General features: G+C 44.6%; 2 protein-coding genes across 3 annotated transcripts; one reads left to right on the top strand and one right to left on the bottom strand.

Moving 5' to 3' along the window:
* Positions 1–286: 286 nt before the first annotated feature.
* Positions 287–7,056, bottom strand: AURKA (aurora kinase A). Of its 2 annotated transcripts, none has more exons than XM_082065461.1 (9): positions 7,008–7,056; positions 6,663–6,740; positions 5,281–5,563; positions 4,616–4,694; positions 3,727–3,918; positions 2,955–3,093; positions 2,426–2,574; positions 1,593–1,767; positions 287–982 (listed from the first exon to the last, which is right to left on the bottom strand). In XM_082065461.1, the coding sequence occupies exons 2-9, from the start codon at positions 6,714–6,716 to the stop codon at positions 797–799; spliced, it is 1,257 nt and encodes a 418-aa protein (XP_081921587.1). In that variant the 5' UTR covers positions 6,717–6,740; positions 7,008–7,056; the 3' UTR covers positions 287–796. The 2 variants fall into 2 exon arrangements, with proteins under 2 accessions (XP_081921587.1, XP_081921588.1); XM_082065462.1 differs by lacking the exon at positions 7,008–7,056 and adding an exon at positions 6,903–6,926.
* A 247-nt stretch (positions 7,057–7,303) lies between these two features.
* Positions 7,304–15,913, top strand: CSTF1 (cleavage stimulation factor subunit 1). Its single transcript, XM_082065192.1, has 7 exons — positions 7,304–8,335; positions 8,862–9,029; positions 9,631–9,826; positions 11,272–11,549; positions 12,350–12,547; positions 13,125–13,515; positions 14,722–15,913. The coding sequence occupies exons 1-7, from the start codon at positions 8,216–8,218 to the stop codon at positions 14,979–14,981; spliced, it is 1,611 nt and encodes a 536-aa protein (XP_081921318.1). The 5' UTR covers positions 7,304–8,215; the 3' UTR covers positions 14,982–15,913.
* The last annotated feature ends 299 nt before the right edge of the window (positions 15,914–16,212 follow it).

Here is a 16,212-nt window from a genome sequence, read left to right as displayed (position 1 = left end):
CTTTCAGTGGTTGTAAAAAAAAAAAAAAAATTCTATACAGTTAAGCAGCAACACCTTTGGTACTTACCTTTTAATCCTGTGTTGTGATTATAGATTCATAAGTGACTACATGGACTTTGTGGTACCATCACTTTGAGCAAGACCTTTATACCAGCTTCCTTTTTGACAGAGATGGGAACTAAACTTATTTTGTGATCAATAGATGAGTCAAGCTGTACTGATGACAAGGACAAGTGGTTAAGAGACAGCCAGTGGAAGCGATAAATGCCATAAGGAACCCTGATGGTGGCAGTATATAACAAATCTTTATTTTTAATGTTGAGTGCTTACATTTAAAACAGACAAAATAATGGACACATCATTTTTAGGACACTCAGAAATGCATTCACCTCAGTCAGTCACAGGTGACGCCACAGGTACGATACCCTTAGCAGCCCAGCGAGTTCGGAGGCAGATGTCTCCAGGACATTGCACTGTTCAACAAATGAGAGCCACAGCTTCCTCATCTTGTTGGAACACTGAACCATTACCAGGACAGACCATGTGATAAAAGCCTTAAACAGCTTAATACTTAGATCAGCAAACCTGGCCCACATGTAACTGGATTTCAAGTATTAAGTATTCCACAACCCCCAGCTAGAAGTCAAATAACTTTCCTTTGCAGTTAGAGTTTAAGATGACAGCCAACCCAAAGATTGCCATTAGATCCCAAGATGTGCTTTTCCTGTTGGAAGCATGACAGTAGTCAGAGTACAAGACTCCTCTTGTCAATCCCATGAGGTTACCCCTGCTAAGACTATGTTCTGGATGGAGCGACACCGTCACTCTTTCTGCTGACGGGCATCTTCGTAGAGTTCGCTGTAACCCAGGGATGGAGAAGTACTTCCTTCAGGGGCAGTCGATGGAATGGGTTATGCTTGAGAAGCTTAGAAATTAAATCTCTTGCACCTTGTGTTATAAATGGAGGAAACTTGTATTCCACCTAAGGAAAGGGAAGGACACCAAAGATGATGTAAAAGTTCTTTGGCAATTATCAAATTAGAGAGACAAAGGGCTCTACCCTCCAAGGTACATCCAGAAAGGAAAAGTATTTCAGTCTCACTGACTATGCACCTCATGCCAATTGAGATGAGATTAAGTAATTTCATCATAATCCTGAAGAAAACAAAAGTTCTCACTGCTTGTAGAAGTTTAATTAGTGTATTTTAGATTAGTTTGCTGGAACCTTTCTAGAGTACGCAAAGGGAAAAGTTAGGCTTATGTATTTTTGCTAAGACCTTGGATGTTAAATATTCATTTTATAAATTAGGAAAGGAAATACTTGGAGAACACTCACTGATTTATGAAAGAGAAGTTCAGATGCAGGCAGAAACAGAGTGGAACTAAGGAAGTCAGACAAGGTACCTTAAGGTCTCTTATTCTACTGAATGACTGAAAACAGTTTCAGGGATCTAGTTTTATGCCTGTCATTGTGTTCCTACAGTTCTAGTTATAATACATGTCGTTCTTCAAGGTGACCATTTGTTAAGCTTCAATAAAACAGAACTGAAAGGCAGCATAATTCAGCTTTCGAAGTAAGTGTTGGCACATACCCTAGAAATGGCTCTGTAGGTTTCCTGGTAGGTCGCTGCTTCAAAAGGCGGCTTCCCAACAAGAAATTCATAGCACAGAACTCCCAGGCTCCAAATGTCCACCTTTTCATCATGCGTTCTTCCCTCAATCATTTCAGGAGGCAAGTAGTCAAGTGTCCCACAGAGAGTTGTTCTCCTGAAGAAGAGTCCAAGTTAATCATCTACTGATTGTGGCAATTTAAAGATCCATTTCAAGAGCCAGATAAAAGCTAATCCTGGAAGTCAACTGCACCTCAGTCTACCCCGGAGAGACTCAGCACCACCAGAACACCTGGTAAAGAGGTTCCACCAGTAAATTTTTTACTTTTGCTTTAAAGCACCTTTAGTCACTGCAATCAGTCTTATCTTTCCTTTTTCATCTCATTTGCTAGATCAATAGTCTTCCTTTATCACGTTCCATTCAGACTAATTAAGGAAACATCATAAGTATATTGCTATAGTGTGAAGTTTGAACACAAGTGCTGCTCTGCCATATCTCAGGGACCATTACAGCAGTACCCCAACCTGCTTCACTTGGGGCAGGTTCAGCAAGTTTTGAACTATACAAGCTGAAAAAAAAAAAAAACCAAAAACAAAAAACAGGCTAACACCACTCCTCCCTCCTCTGCTACATCAGTTGACTATTAAGACCTTTTGCTGCAGTGGCCCTGTTGTTCAAGGATTTCCACGCCCCCACGCTGTTTTAGGAAGTTCACATTTACCTCCATTCCACAACTACAAGTGTGACAAGAAAGCTAACATTTTCACAACAGCAGTATTTCACTGCAGAAGATATATATATATTGCATTCTCACCTAGAGGATGGAGCATGCACAGACCATCCAAAGTCAGCAATTTTTAATTCTCCATTTGAGCCAAGCAGCAAGTTTTCTGGCTTGATGTCTCGGTGAATCACATTCTTTGAATGACAGTATGATAGGGCATCCGCTAGTTCTGTGACATACTGTATTTAGAAAGAGAACAAATCTTTAAAGACAACATTGGTCTAGCTTACCTGGCTACAGTATAGCCTTTTCTAGGCATAATTAATAGTTTAAGTGAGAGCAATTATTCCTTAAATCCTTGAAGTCTGGCAATACAGGCTTTGCCTGAAGTGACCAAGCACTTGCAATATTGAGCAATGCTGCATGTAGGTGTATTAGCACTGAACAATAATTTGTAATTAGGAATAAGTTGGGAAGGCAAGCACACAAGCAAACTAGCATTACAGGAATCTCAGTTTCACACTACAGAATAAAGAACTTTCTCTGAAGAGCTAGCTTTATGCTGCAGGTATTCCACATGTGAAGAGCAAGTAATGTATAAGAAGCTAGAACAACCTACAGTAGCAGTTCTTTGCTCATCAAACTTGGTAAGCTTCTGAAGTTCTTTGTAGACTTCTCCACGAGGTGCATACTCCAGAATAAGGTAGACTCTTGTAAAGTCATGGAAGTAGCCATATAATCTGAGAATGTTGGGGTGCCTGCAAAAAGATGTAAATATTCTTCTGAACAAAGTATTCATCCATATGACTTTAATTTCCCTTTCCTGCCTTCCCCCATTCAAAGCAAGCATAGGAACTTCAACATCTTGTGTTTCTCCAGCTCACAACACATCCATTGAGGGAGCTTCATAGCAGATAGATGGCATTCATTAAAGCAGCTAGCCATGAGCTTGGCTAATTCATGTCATCTTAAACATGCCTTTCTACAGCAGCTAGAAGAGCTGATTATCATTGAAGGTGCCAATTCCTATGGGGTTTAGAATTTAAACTTAAGCACTTCCTGTGAAAACTAATTTATTCAGCAAGTCAGGCATATTTTCCAGGAAACAAAACCAGAAACAAGCTCAGACTCTTAAGAAATTGCAGTTATCCATGTAAATCCAAGCAGTAGACAAGGAGGGGTTTTTGTAATAGGAAGATGTTACCAGAGGTTAGTTCATTGCATGGTAGACAAAGGTAAATATTGGTGCAGAAAGGCAAGAATCCTAACTAGCAATTTCAAGATGTCACATGTTTAAAAAGAAACTTCTATTTTCTTCAGAGTATCATAAACAAGGTTACTTTGTTTATTTGAACATGAAGCAAAGAGTGTAACAGGTCACTAAACTTTACCTAAGATGGGATTGTATTTCAACTTCTCTTCTTATCTGATGTTCTACACAGGCTTCCTCTACTTGTGTTTTAAAAAGGACTTTCAGTGCAAGAATAAATTTACTCCGCTTTTCACGTGCCAGGTACACATTTCCAAATTTTCCTTTCCCCAGAGGACGACCAACTTCAAAATCCTCAAGACACCATTGCCTTCTGCAAGAGAAAAAGAGAAAGTTACAAAAGCTGGGTACTTGGGTGGGCTTTGACTCCTAGGTTTACAATCTATAATGTTCCCATTCAATAGATACTTAGTGATCTGAACCAGATTTTAGTCTTTAAGAGAACACAAAGAGGATAAAACATGCACTGAGACTTTTCAAAAGAAAGTTCGGAAAGTTTCTCTCTTCCTTTCTAAAGCTTATGCACAGAGATACCAATGTCAACCACACTACAACAAAATCAAGTCTGTGTCTTGCAAGCCAGGCTTGTTTCAACACACTGAATACAGACATATTACTAGTGCATGTCAGAACTGTTCAGGGTAGTCATGCTACAAATTAACTTCAGCCTTAGACTCCAGTCTCTTACAGGTCTGAAGGAGGCTTTGTTTTCACATATACATCTTGTGATCAGAGCAATAGTTATCAGTGTTCTCTCCTAGGAAGAGTTGTTTTTCATTTAGCCAGAAGTTTTTAGATTACAGGAAGTCTCTGTTTCTGAGAATTATCAGGGCAGAGTAAACTTTCCCAGTTTCATATGTTGTCTCTGTGAAGTGTAGGGCCACTGATCTCCACAACCAAGGGGCTCAAGTAGCCTCAGCTTAACTACAACTTAGTTGCAGCATGAAATCCCAGAAGTTAAAACCAAACCTAATCCAACATGACTAGAGGGATTTAGGCAGGCAACTTACTTTTTAGTCTCTTCATTTTTCTTTTTAGCTGTTTCTTCATTTTGTTGTTTAGAGGTGCTTTCTCCTTCAGTACTTTTTGCTATGTATAGAGAAGTAGATCAACTTTATGTACCAGACCCATGAACACAACACAAAAATTCACACAGGAGCAAATCTAACTGTGCAGTATCTGCAACAGCTCTTAGAATATATTCAATGATGTTATAGCAACCTAGAATAGCTTACTATTGGCAAAGCAGCACAGCAGTTATCAGTGCTACCAAAATGTAATTTTAAAAGCTTTCTTGAAATAAAACATTAAGCTTCCCCGCCCCCCCCCCAAAAAAAATTGTGTATAAGAGATTAACATGAATACTGGAATAACTGTCACATATGAATGCCAATTACATTAATTCATAACTAACAAGCATCTGAAAATTTTTAAACACCCATGTTGGCTCTAAATGGGTAATTCTGGCAACAAGGATGGTGCAGTAGCATCTAAGCTGCAGCACATGCTGCTATTCTGTTTTGAGGCAAACCCAAGTATTAACACTTCTCTACAGGACTGTTCCCACATCACCAACATCAGCTTCAGGTTTTCTGCACTGCTATCTGCTTCATAGAACAGAAGTATCTCGAGTGTCACTGCTGCATAAATACATGTAAATAATCTTCAGAATTACCAGGTACTGGAGCCTGTTGAGGTTTTTCATTGTTCTTGCTTGGAGCTTGAGCCGTAGCAGTTGTTTGTGCCAGAAGTCTTGGTCGGGGCTGCTGGGTTGTCTGATTATGAGACAGTTTTTGGTTTGACAGTACAGGTTTTTGTGATTGCACAGGAACTCGCTGGGCAAAGTTTGAAGAACATGGAACACGTTGTGCTTGCGTGCCACTGTTGAGTACCCGGCTTTGTGCAGAACACTGAGATACAGGAACACGTTTCGGGCCATCCTCAATGGGATTAGCAACCTTCAAAAAGAAAAGATTATATATAAATTGTAGAACAGCATACCAGAGATCATATGGCTCCGTTCAGCACAGCAGAAAAAGAATCACGAAGCACATTAACAGATGTTTGAGTAGTGTGATCTTACGGCTTATCAATGAAAACATTTTTAAATGTCTACATTGACAAGAAAAAGTTAGCAGTTTTATTCAACAGCATACTTATTTATAGCTAGCAGAAGAACTTTTCCACACACTTCTGAAGAACATCAGCCAAAGGTGGCAAGAGAGCAGATCTTTACTATAGAAACATACACTGTTTGGAGTCACTGCTTCCTTCAGTGTTGTTTGTCTTACATATCCTGCACTGCCATGGGAGTCCAGCAGAACAAAACAAGTTTATTTAGTCAGGTTCAGCTATCTGCTTTTAATCTTTTGCTTCCAGTAAGGGAAAGTAGTTTAGGCTTATATTTAAGAAACTCTAAGTTGTTCTAGGACACTTTGCCTACAGAGAATGTCAAATGCTTCTCACTTTTTTGACCCTCTAATGTCACCTATGCAACGATTTGTACTTTTTATACCCCTGGATATTATTTAGTCTTCTAGTTCAGTTCACTAAAAATAATGTATTGACAGCTTAACTAAAAAGAGGCTTTGCTTATGCTATGCTGATATCTTCCCAGGATGTGCTTGATTTTAAGCTAAAATAGTGAGAAAGTGCCTATATTTGCATATAGAAAATAATATTTAACCAGGATAGTCTTGACATGCATAGGCATGTCAACAGTGACATTAACACAGTGCTTGCTTTTGCAAGCTATATCTAGAATAAGTTGGCTACATACATTTGCTCTCTCCTTATGCTATACCTTATATATACTTATGCTATACTTAAAATATGAGGAGGATTTCTCAGTTCAAGTATGGCATACTAATATTAACAATAATTTAAAAAATTAAGTTCACTCCTCAGCAATTATTTCCTGCACCCATAAAACTGTTTCAGAACATTTTTTCCTCATTTTGCAATTTAGTACAGTAAATAACTACAGCATACAGTCTGAAACCCATAGCTCCAGTGTGATCAGGAGAAAAACACCCACCAACCCAATAAGTCACTTACTTTGGCAGCGCGACCGGAGCATCGAGAATGGTTCTCTTTTGTATTCTTGTCCATAATGCCCGGGAGGAAGAGCTTCGCCTACAGGTAAGACGTAGCGAACAGGGATCAGTTGCACTGAACACACGGCCCCTTCCTCCGCAATTCCAACCCGGGAGGCCCCGCGGCAGGGCCCGGAGCGGCCTGGACTGGCCCATCCCGCCGCAGCACACCACTGCCCCGCAACCGCCAGCCTGCACTTACAGGTCTCCCCGGCCAGGCCCGGCCCCGCCAGCACCTCCGGCGAGCAGGCCCCCTCGTATCGCGGCCCTGCCCGCGTCCCCAGCGCGCAGCCCAGGCACCGCTCACCCTCAGCTCCGCTCCCTCCGACCGCTGCGGCTGTTTGAATTCAAACCGCCCTCCCTTAAATACCCTTTAAACTACCGCCTCTCGCCATTGGCCCCTCTCCCGCCAGCCGCGCCTGCTGATTGGTTCTTTTTCAACCGGCCCGCTCGCCGATTGGCTCTCTGCACGCTCCGCTCGTTGCGAGGCCGAGCCCCGCTGCCGTGAGCCTCTGGGGCGCATGCGCAACGGCAGCCTGCTGCGTATCCCGAGCCGGTCCCCCCGCCCGCCCCGAGGGCGGTGTTTGCGCTACTTGCGTACTTTACGTACCGTCTCTCCGCCGCTGGCTCCTTCCGTACTCCAAGTGCGTGGATCGGCGCCCGCTCACACACTTTTCTCCGCGAAGTCTCTGCCTGGCCGGGTCTTCCGTTACGCAAATCGCGTACGCCCAGACCACCCACCTGTGGCAACGCTACAACTATCGTCCCCTCCTCACAGCCACCGAGGCCTCGCAGCGCGTCGGCGGCGGCAAGGGCCTCAGGTTAGTCCCGCATCCTGCCAGGCACCGGCCTCTTCCCTCTGCTCCTCCACACACGCACCCGCCGGCCCGGGCCGAGGGAGAAGCGGTGCTGCCACCTCGCGTGGAGCCGAGCGCGAGTGGGGCCGGGGGCCATTGTGTCCAGCCAGCCGAGGTAGGTGCCCCGGGTGGCAGCTCGCAGCCCCGAGCGGTGGGCAGCAGGGCGGAGGGGTGCAGCAGGCCTCTGCCTCGCCTGCACCCGGACGTGCGGCCCAGGGCAGCGCTCCACGTGCCGCCAGCTCTTGAGGACAAGCGCCAAGGGGACAGCTGCCCCGGCACACCCAGCGCACCTGAGGCACCTGTGCCAGCCCCCCGCGTCCCGCCAGCGGTGACCTGCAGCCCGTGGCACCTTCCGCAACCGCGCAGGTTCTTGAGACGCAGCCGGACGACACGGTCAGTGAGTGCTGTTTGTGAGCAGCAGCGTCGAAGGAGCTGCTGTGCTGTCTGAGCTGCCGAGGGGTCCTGCTCACACCCGTGAGGGGACCTTGGCCGCCGAGTGACGGGCGGCTGCCGAAAACAGGTTCGGTACTTCGGGCCTTTGAAGAACCTCGATCGAAGGCAACTTTTAACTGTCCCTGCGGTGCTGAAAACAAGTGCGAAGGCAACCCTAAGTGTGTGTGTTGGTGTTTACAAGGGATTCAGGATAGGGAAAAAGAAGATGTCGGGTCGGCGTGTCGCTGCGGCGTGTGATAGACGTCAGCTGCCACGGGGCGTGGGTAGCATGGCATCCCCCCTGCTTGACCCACGGCCGCTTCGACTGCCGTTTCTTGAGGCTGACGTGAGTAGGACGCTGGGGGGGTGGCGGTGAGCGCTGGGGACGGGCGCTCCGCCCGCTCTGACACCTTGCGAGGCGCTTGCGGCTGCGCTGCCCGGGCGGCTGGGGTTGTCGGGGGGGCCCGCAGCGCTCATTGCCAGCAACTTGTTATTTCACAGCCCGTTCGCGTCCCCGTGTTTGGGATCCCGGTGGCTCAGCGGAAGGGGCGTTTCCGAGCTTTGCAGCTTGGGATACAAAAGAACCCTGGGCCCTCCCGCTTCCCATCAGCCACCCTCCCGTTGGGAGCTGCCCCACCCCCCCGTTCTTCGGGGGCCTGCCGCCCGCCGCCTGCCCTCCGGCCTCCCCGGACGGGGCGGGGGGACAGGGGACACTGGGACACCGGGGCGGGGGGACAGGGGACACCGGGGCGGGTCGCCGGCCCCGCCAGACTGCTCGGGGGCTCCCTCGGCGCGTCACCCGTCACGTGACCCAGTTGGGCCCCGCGCGCGTGGTGTCCCGGTCATGTGATGCTGCCGTTCTCTCCTTCAAGACTCGCCTCCAATCGATTTGCGGGCGCTCGATGCAGCAGCCTTCGCGGAGGAGTATCCTGCGGTCCCGGCCGCCGCCGCCGCCTCCCCTGCCGCCGCCGCCAATCGATGCGCTCCGGGCTCCGGTCGCCATTTTAGGGGGAGAGCGAGGGAGGCAGAAGGAAGGGCCGGTAGGTACCGGGATCGCGTCGGGTTCCGCTGCCCGGGCCGGGGCTCCCCCTCCGCGGCGCTGGGAGCCCGCTTCCCGTGAGCGCTGCGCTCCGCTCTGAGCGCTCCCCGCCCTCATTGAGCCGCGCTCCCACACGCCCCCTCCCCGCCCGGTCGCTGGTCCCGGTGCTGGGTCTCGCCGGGAGCGGGAGGAGCCGCGGGGGATGCGGGCCGGGCTGGGCCGTGCAGGGCTGGGCCGGGCTTGGCGCGGGGCGGTCGGTTCCCACACGGTTCGCGTTATTCGCCCGCCGGTGCCCGGGACTGGGCGGGAGGCACCGGCAGACCCGCTCTGCTCGCTAACGCGTTATCGCTGCGCTCTCCTCCATTCCTCAACACAGCCCGCGTTCTGTCCGCTGCCGAGATTTTAATTTCTGCTGCAAACAAGTGCAACAGGTTTTTCCTTTTTTTTTTTTTTCTGTCCTCCATTTCTACATCAGATTCCTACCTAAAACACGGCAGTATTTGGTGTCTGCGCTGAAATCCAGCAGGATGTGCCTTATTAAAAGGTTGCGATTGTTCCATGTGGCTCTCTTGTATGTGATTTTTCTTCTTTCTTTATTTCAGGCCCCTCCAAGGCAGTCCTTGCTCACAATGTATAGAACAAAAGTCAGTTTGAAAGACCGTCAGCAACTTTATAAACTGATAATTAGTCAGCTGCTATATGATGGATACATAAATATTGCCAATGGCTTGATAAATGAGATAAAACCACAATCAGTCTGTGCACCATCTGAACAACTGCTACACCTAATTAAGTTAGGTAAGCCAGAATAAGAAGCTAATGTAAAAGTTCGGTTTCTGAATCCCTATCTTACATTCTTATGAATTAACAGGTTAGTGTTGCTGAAAAGAGACATTTCATGCAAAGGTTCTGTGTAGTAATAGCATATTTTTGTATATTTAGAAGCAGCCTTTGCCTCCATGGCACTTTTTGAAGGGCATTCTAATTCTATGTTTGATTCTTTAGTATGCGTTAAAAGCAAAACAGGTCACCAAGTATTGTCAAATCTGTTTGTTCGAACCACTGTAACACGTAAGAATACCTGGCCAGGGTCCTGCGTGACTAGCGACCTTCTAAAAATACACTCCAGTAAATGGGATCGCTCAGCCCACAGACCTCATAGAAAGTTGACCCACACAGTTCTCTGCCAACTTTAGAAATATTTTCAATATGGTTCTTCCTGGCAGTGTTGGAAAGGGAGCAAACCCTTCCATTGGCAATCTTCACTGGCTTTTATATTATATGTCAGTCTCAAGAAAATAAGCTCTGCAGTTTAGGGTCTCAGCAAAGGTGTCGCCTGTTCTTTCTCTGTGTATCTTTCTCTTTGAAAGTGCATCTGCTGCGGTAGGTGGTGAAAACACCTGAGCTGCTGTTGAAACGAGCTGAGTAAGTCCCTGGAAGAGATCTTGCTGTAACTTTGTGTCTGTGCTGTAACTGAACTGGTTCTGCTGCCTGAACTAGTTGAGCTCCAAGGGTAAAAATATGTGAAGCCTTGTGGCTGTTTGAAATAGGAACACTAGACTTGCAATTTGTAGGTGATAGCAACAAAAACTTTTATTTCGCGTTTGATCACAGACACGTAGCTGAAAATTCTTGTATCTGCCCCGTTACCACTTGCAGTGCTGAATTGTCTTTGTTCTCTAGACGCATCCAGGAAATTTAAAAAGAAATAAAAATCTGTAGAGTGGGTGTGAAGAGGAGTAAAAATTTCCATTTGCAATGCTGAGATACTTGTTTGTGGAGTGTATGTTTGTGGTTTTTTTTTTTTTTCTTCAATGCAATAAAGCAGAAAAGAAAAAGTCTGCAAATGCTTCAGTTGTTTGCTTAATATCTCATTTAATAATGTCGGGGCTTGATTCTCACTCTGTGAAAAGCTGCCTAGAGGCCTGCTGATGTTTTCAGTAACTGATTGTCAGTGCATTTATCAGAACTTACCATCCTACAATATTTGCTGGTGGTGTTTCCACAGTTAATTTTAGGAGCTGTGTTCTGCTCTGACATAGACAACATACCTCATTTCTGAGGAGAAGCAGCGCTGTAGAACTAAATCTGCTCTGCCAGCTTAGCTTTGTTCAGCAGGGGCTGCCTCTCCTCAAGCCGGCCTTGTCACTGTCACAGGAATTTGTAGTGCAGATCTGGCCACAGCAGGTCTGTCTGAGGAGAACCTTAACCTGGTTTAAGTGCATCAACTTCTCTCTTTTCAGGAATGGAGAACGATGACAGTGCTGTTCAATATGCAATCGGACGGTCAGATACGGTAGCTCCAGGCACAGGAATTGACTTGGAATTTGATGCAGATGTACAGACCATGTCTCCTGAGGCTTCTGAATACGAGACTTGCTATGTCACATCTCATAAAGGACCATGTCGTGTAGCTACGTATAGCAGAGATGGACAGTTGATAGCTACGGGATCTGCTGATGCCTCAATAAAAATTCTTGATACAGAGAGAATGTTGGCCAAAAGCGCTATGCCTATTGAGGTAAAATATGTCTTGAATCATTACCGCTTTGTGAATTCTAGAGGTGCAGTCTGTTTCACGCCATGTCTGTGCCTTGTGGCTGGCTCAATGGGTTGGACTAAATATCTGGCTCACCGTATTTCCTACTCCAACAGTGGCTCATAAAGTACCCTTGAAGAAAAGGAAGAAGAAACGTGGCCAGTATGCATGTGTAGCTTCTGGCAGCAGTCTGCAGAGTTGAGCCAGAAGTTGCTTGTAATAGTTGCTGATAATTGCTGTATTGTATGAACACAGTTTGTTTTTGAAGCCACTTCTGGCTTCTACAGCCTCCAGTGGCTGTGTGTTTCAGAGCTGTTTCACAGAATACATATTTATTTGCTTCATTTTTTCTCCAATACATTTATCAGGTAGTAATTTAAAAATTGGAGGGGTTTTGTAGAGAATACGCCTGTATTCTCAGCAGTATCCTGCGTGAGTAAAAGTTGCAGTTTTCCAGGTTGATGCAGCTTCTCTTAATTCTTGCAGTAATACAGTATTTTGATTTGGGCTGTTTGTGAAGAAGGTGATATGTTTTCTTGCATCAGTTCCCTGCTACTGAAACTGATTTGTCCTTGAGCAAGTCAGTTGACCTTTGTAAAGATAGAGGGATCTTATAACACCATATAATGGGCCTTCGAATAATTAAGATAATAGCGATTGTCTGCCTACTTGTGTCAGAAAGGGAGCTGTTGTTTCCCACGTGAGCAAGTATAAAACCTACTTTTCCTGTCAAAAGCATGTTCTCCTTTCTAACGCTCTAACTTGTTGAATGTTCTTTGTAGGTCATGATGAATGAGACAGCACAGCAAAACATGGAAAATCACCCTGTTATTCGGACTCTGTACGATCATGTGGATGAAGTTACATGTTTAGCTTTTCATCCAACAGAACAGATCCTAGCGTCTGGTTCAAGGGACTACACGCTTAAATTGTTTGATTATTCAAAACCTTCTGCCAAAAGAGCCTTCAAATATATACAGGTTAGATCCAGTACCAGTTCAGAACAACCAAAGCTTGAATGTATAAGTACTGAGGGATCAGTGAGCTGGATTGTGCTGGAGTTTATAACTGGTTAGGTACGCAGGAGTACGCAGCTACAAAATGCGCAGACATTATAGCAGTTACACGTTAGGAGTTTGTGCATAATGGGTACCTATAGCGTTTAAATCTAGCGCCCGTCTGCTTTTTGTTAATCTAGACCTAATCTAATATGGGTAACTCTGAAGTCAATTATCTTTATTTTGGAGGAGAGTTTGGGATTACGTGGTGTTGGGCTTTGGGGTGCGTTGGGCTGACGAAGCCTCCTGTCGCTTTTGTGCCATATCGCAAAAACGAGTGGGGCGCTGCAGGCTTCTGTGGGACAAAAACTATGACACATTTAAAGGTAGCCTGTCACTTTAATCTTATAGGAAGCGCTTTCTATTTTGCAAAACCAGAACAAGTTGTGATGATAATTTAACTAGTTTGCTAGCACTTTAATGCCACCAGAATTGACACTTCCATTTCAGTTTTTTTCTTTTCCTTTCTTACACCAATTATGTATTTTTGATCAAACAGGAAGCAGAGATGTTGCGCTCAATTTCTTTTCACCCCTCGGGAGATTTCATACTTGTTGGTACCCAGCACCCTACTTTACGACTGTATGATATCAATACTTTCCAGTGTTTTGTGTCTTGCAACCCTCAAGATCAGCACACTGATGCCATATGTTCAGTAAATTACAACGCAAGTGCAAACATGTACGTGACGGGAAGTAAGGATGGATGCATCAAACTGTGGGATGGTGTTTCAAATCGCTGCATCACTACTTTTGAGAAGGCACATGATGGAGCTGAAGTCTGTTCTGCTATTTTTTCCAAAAATTCAAAGTATATCTTATCAAGTGGGAAAGACTCTGTAGCTAAACTATGGGAGATATCCACTGGTCGGACACTGGTCAAATACACAGGTATGTGGCAGCTGACCTTCCAGGTACCTTCTTTTTCAGATACTGACCCACAGCAGGGATGGTAATATTGTTAGAAAATAGTAATTCATAAAGGCAATGGGAGACTGCTGCTTTGAGGATAAATTGCCCCAAACTTCTGAAAATGCTTAATGCATGCTTATTCCAGAAGAGAAGCCGTGATTCTTGTGTGTTAGTCAGCTTAAATGTACTTAGTCTGAGTAGATTTTGGAGACTTTTCTGACATCATTACTCCGTTGATTTGGAGGGAAGTTATCACTGAATTATGGAAAAATAAAAAGGAACATTGCCTTAAGAACTAGGGCGTTTGTGCAGAGGGTTTTGTTTTGTGCACTAAAGTTTTTCTTTAGTACATTTTAGAAACAGTGATTATTAAAACAAAACTGCATCGGTGCTTTTCTTGCAGGTGATAATTTTGATTTTGTTTCTATTTATTGGTAAAGTAGGGGCACAGTTTAAACTGGAGAAGTCAACAGTAATAGCTGATTCTTCCTTTTGAGAGGGGGAAGCTTTTGGTTCGAGCAATAACCTGCTTAAGCAATAGCAGTCATAGCATGAAAGGGGAGAGGATGTTGAAAACTTTGTGTATCAGCTTTTGGGATGTGTCTGGTCCTTTATTTTGCTCCCAGCCAGCAGGGTGCAGCACCTTCTCAATAGACTTCTGCAAAACCTGAGGTAGGATGCAGGTGTGCGTGATGCAAAGTACATGCCCATATATGAAACACACGTTTTATTTCAAGGGCATGGAGGGAAGGAGTAGCCAAGGTAGGTCATACAGTGTGTCATGCTATATATATATGTATTAAAAACAAAAATTGTCATTGATATTGAGGATATCTGTGGTCTTTCCCCTTAGTTACAGCTGTGAGCCTTATAGGAGAAATGTAAGGCAAAAGTGCTCTTAACTTTAAGTAGCCACGCTCATCCTGAGTGGTTGGACTTGACTGACACACTGGGTGTAGTTAAGCTTTGTCTTCTAAGGAATTTTAGAATCTACTGTGTATATAACTACAAAGGAATATTCATTTTTGATTCACCTCTTGTACATGGAAGTTGTGGACTAATGGAGAAAATCATGCTCCTTTGTAGACTGCAGAAATTGATACTTATGAGACGTTTATTCTTAGGTCTTTAGAAACTTCCTAAAGCTGATCCTATTTGGGTTAATGTTTTGCTGCATATATTTAGGAGCTGGTTTGAGTGGACGACAAGTACACAGGACACAAGCTGTCTTCAACCACACAGAAGATTATGTGCTGCTTCCAGATGAAAGGACCATAAGTCTCTGCTGCTGGGATTCGAGAACTGCTGAACGGAGAAATCTTCTTTCTCTTGGGCACAACAGCATTGTCCGTTGCATTGTCCATTCTCCCACCAACCCTGGCTTCATGACCTGCAGTGATGACTACAGGGCAAGATTTTGGTACAGAAGGTCAACGACAGACTAAGGACAGCTTTATAAAACAGTGGTGATCCAGATTCATGATACCAACTTGTATTGATTGTACTGCCAACAGATGCCTAGATGAAAGCTGCACTGTGTCTGTTTCATAATTCTGTCAAATGTGGCAGAAAAATATCAAAGTACTGAGACTAAGTTTTGCCCCACACTAATTTTTTCTATTAGTGTGTCTGGCATTAGTTTTTGTAAGTCATCTGTAATTGTTCTCAAGGAGTGTGGGGGGGTGGAATGAAATGATCCTCACAGGAAGGATTAAGCCTGTTCTTCTGTCTTTCTAAATCCCGTGAAAGATAATGTGACTGTATCTTGCTCAAACTGGGCAGTAGGAGCCAGTTTTGCTCTGCATTGTATCTGTGCAATCCCACCCAAGTCTGTTTAAAGAATGGATTACACAAGTAACAGCAGAACTTGGCAAATATTTTAATGAAGCCTTAAACTGCCTTCAGTTCCGATTAATTCTTTGCAAAGCTCTGGTTTGTATCTTTTAGTCTGGGGCTTTTTTTAGTGGATTTTTTTTTTTATTGGCCAAGTGGACCTTCAATTCTGAGCCAGTCTTGTGCCATAAGAATTTGAAACAGGTTTTTAAGTTCTTTAGGTGAATTCAAGAAATGATGTTCTAGTTCTGGTATTAAAGCTCAGACTTGAAATCTTGCCTTCTTTTGAATTTGTCTTAACAAGTGGGATCTCAAATCATAGTATTTTCCAGGAACGTCCACATTGCAACTGTGAAATGTGACAGTGCTGCAACATGTGAAAAAGAATCATTTTGCCACAGAGACCTTCAGTATTGTCTCAAAGAAACTGTTGTGCATGTTAATTTTTGTATGTGTACCTCAGATGTGTCACTTTGCTTCATTTTATTGAGGAATTTTCATTGTCTGTTACACAGCACTTGAATTACAATTTCTTTTTCTATTATCCAAAAACCCAGACTTGCTGTTTCTTCTCCCTGTTACTCGAATAGTCCTGAGTTTCCCAGGCCTTATCCTGTCCAACATAATAACAGATCATTAAGAAACCATGTGCTTAAACCTGGAAGTTTGAAAATTCACTACTTATTTTTACAGATAGTTGCCTGTGCAAAGTTTTAAATGTGTTCATTGAGGCATGCGTGTGCAGTGCTCTGGGGCTTCTAGTCACAGGTACAGCACTTGCTTTCATGAGCATTTTTAAATGTAAGGTGGTTCTTTCTGCTGTGTTAACTCCCCATTACCACT

This window comes from Streptopelia decaocto (genome assembly GCF_964273445.1).
Source record: "Streptopelia decaocto genome assembly, chromosome: 14".
In the NCBI taxonomy this organism is placed as follows: domain Eukaryota; kingdom Metazoa; phylum Chordata; class Aves; order Columbiformes; family Columbidae; genus Streptopelia; species Streptopelia decaocto.
Note: the sequence above shows the minus strand (reverse complement) of the source record. Positions and strands in the feature narration are given on the sequence as shown.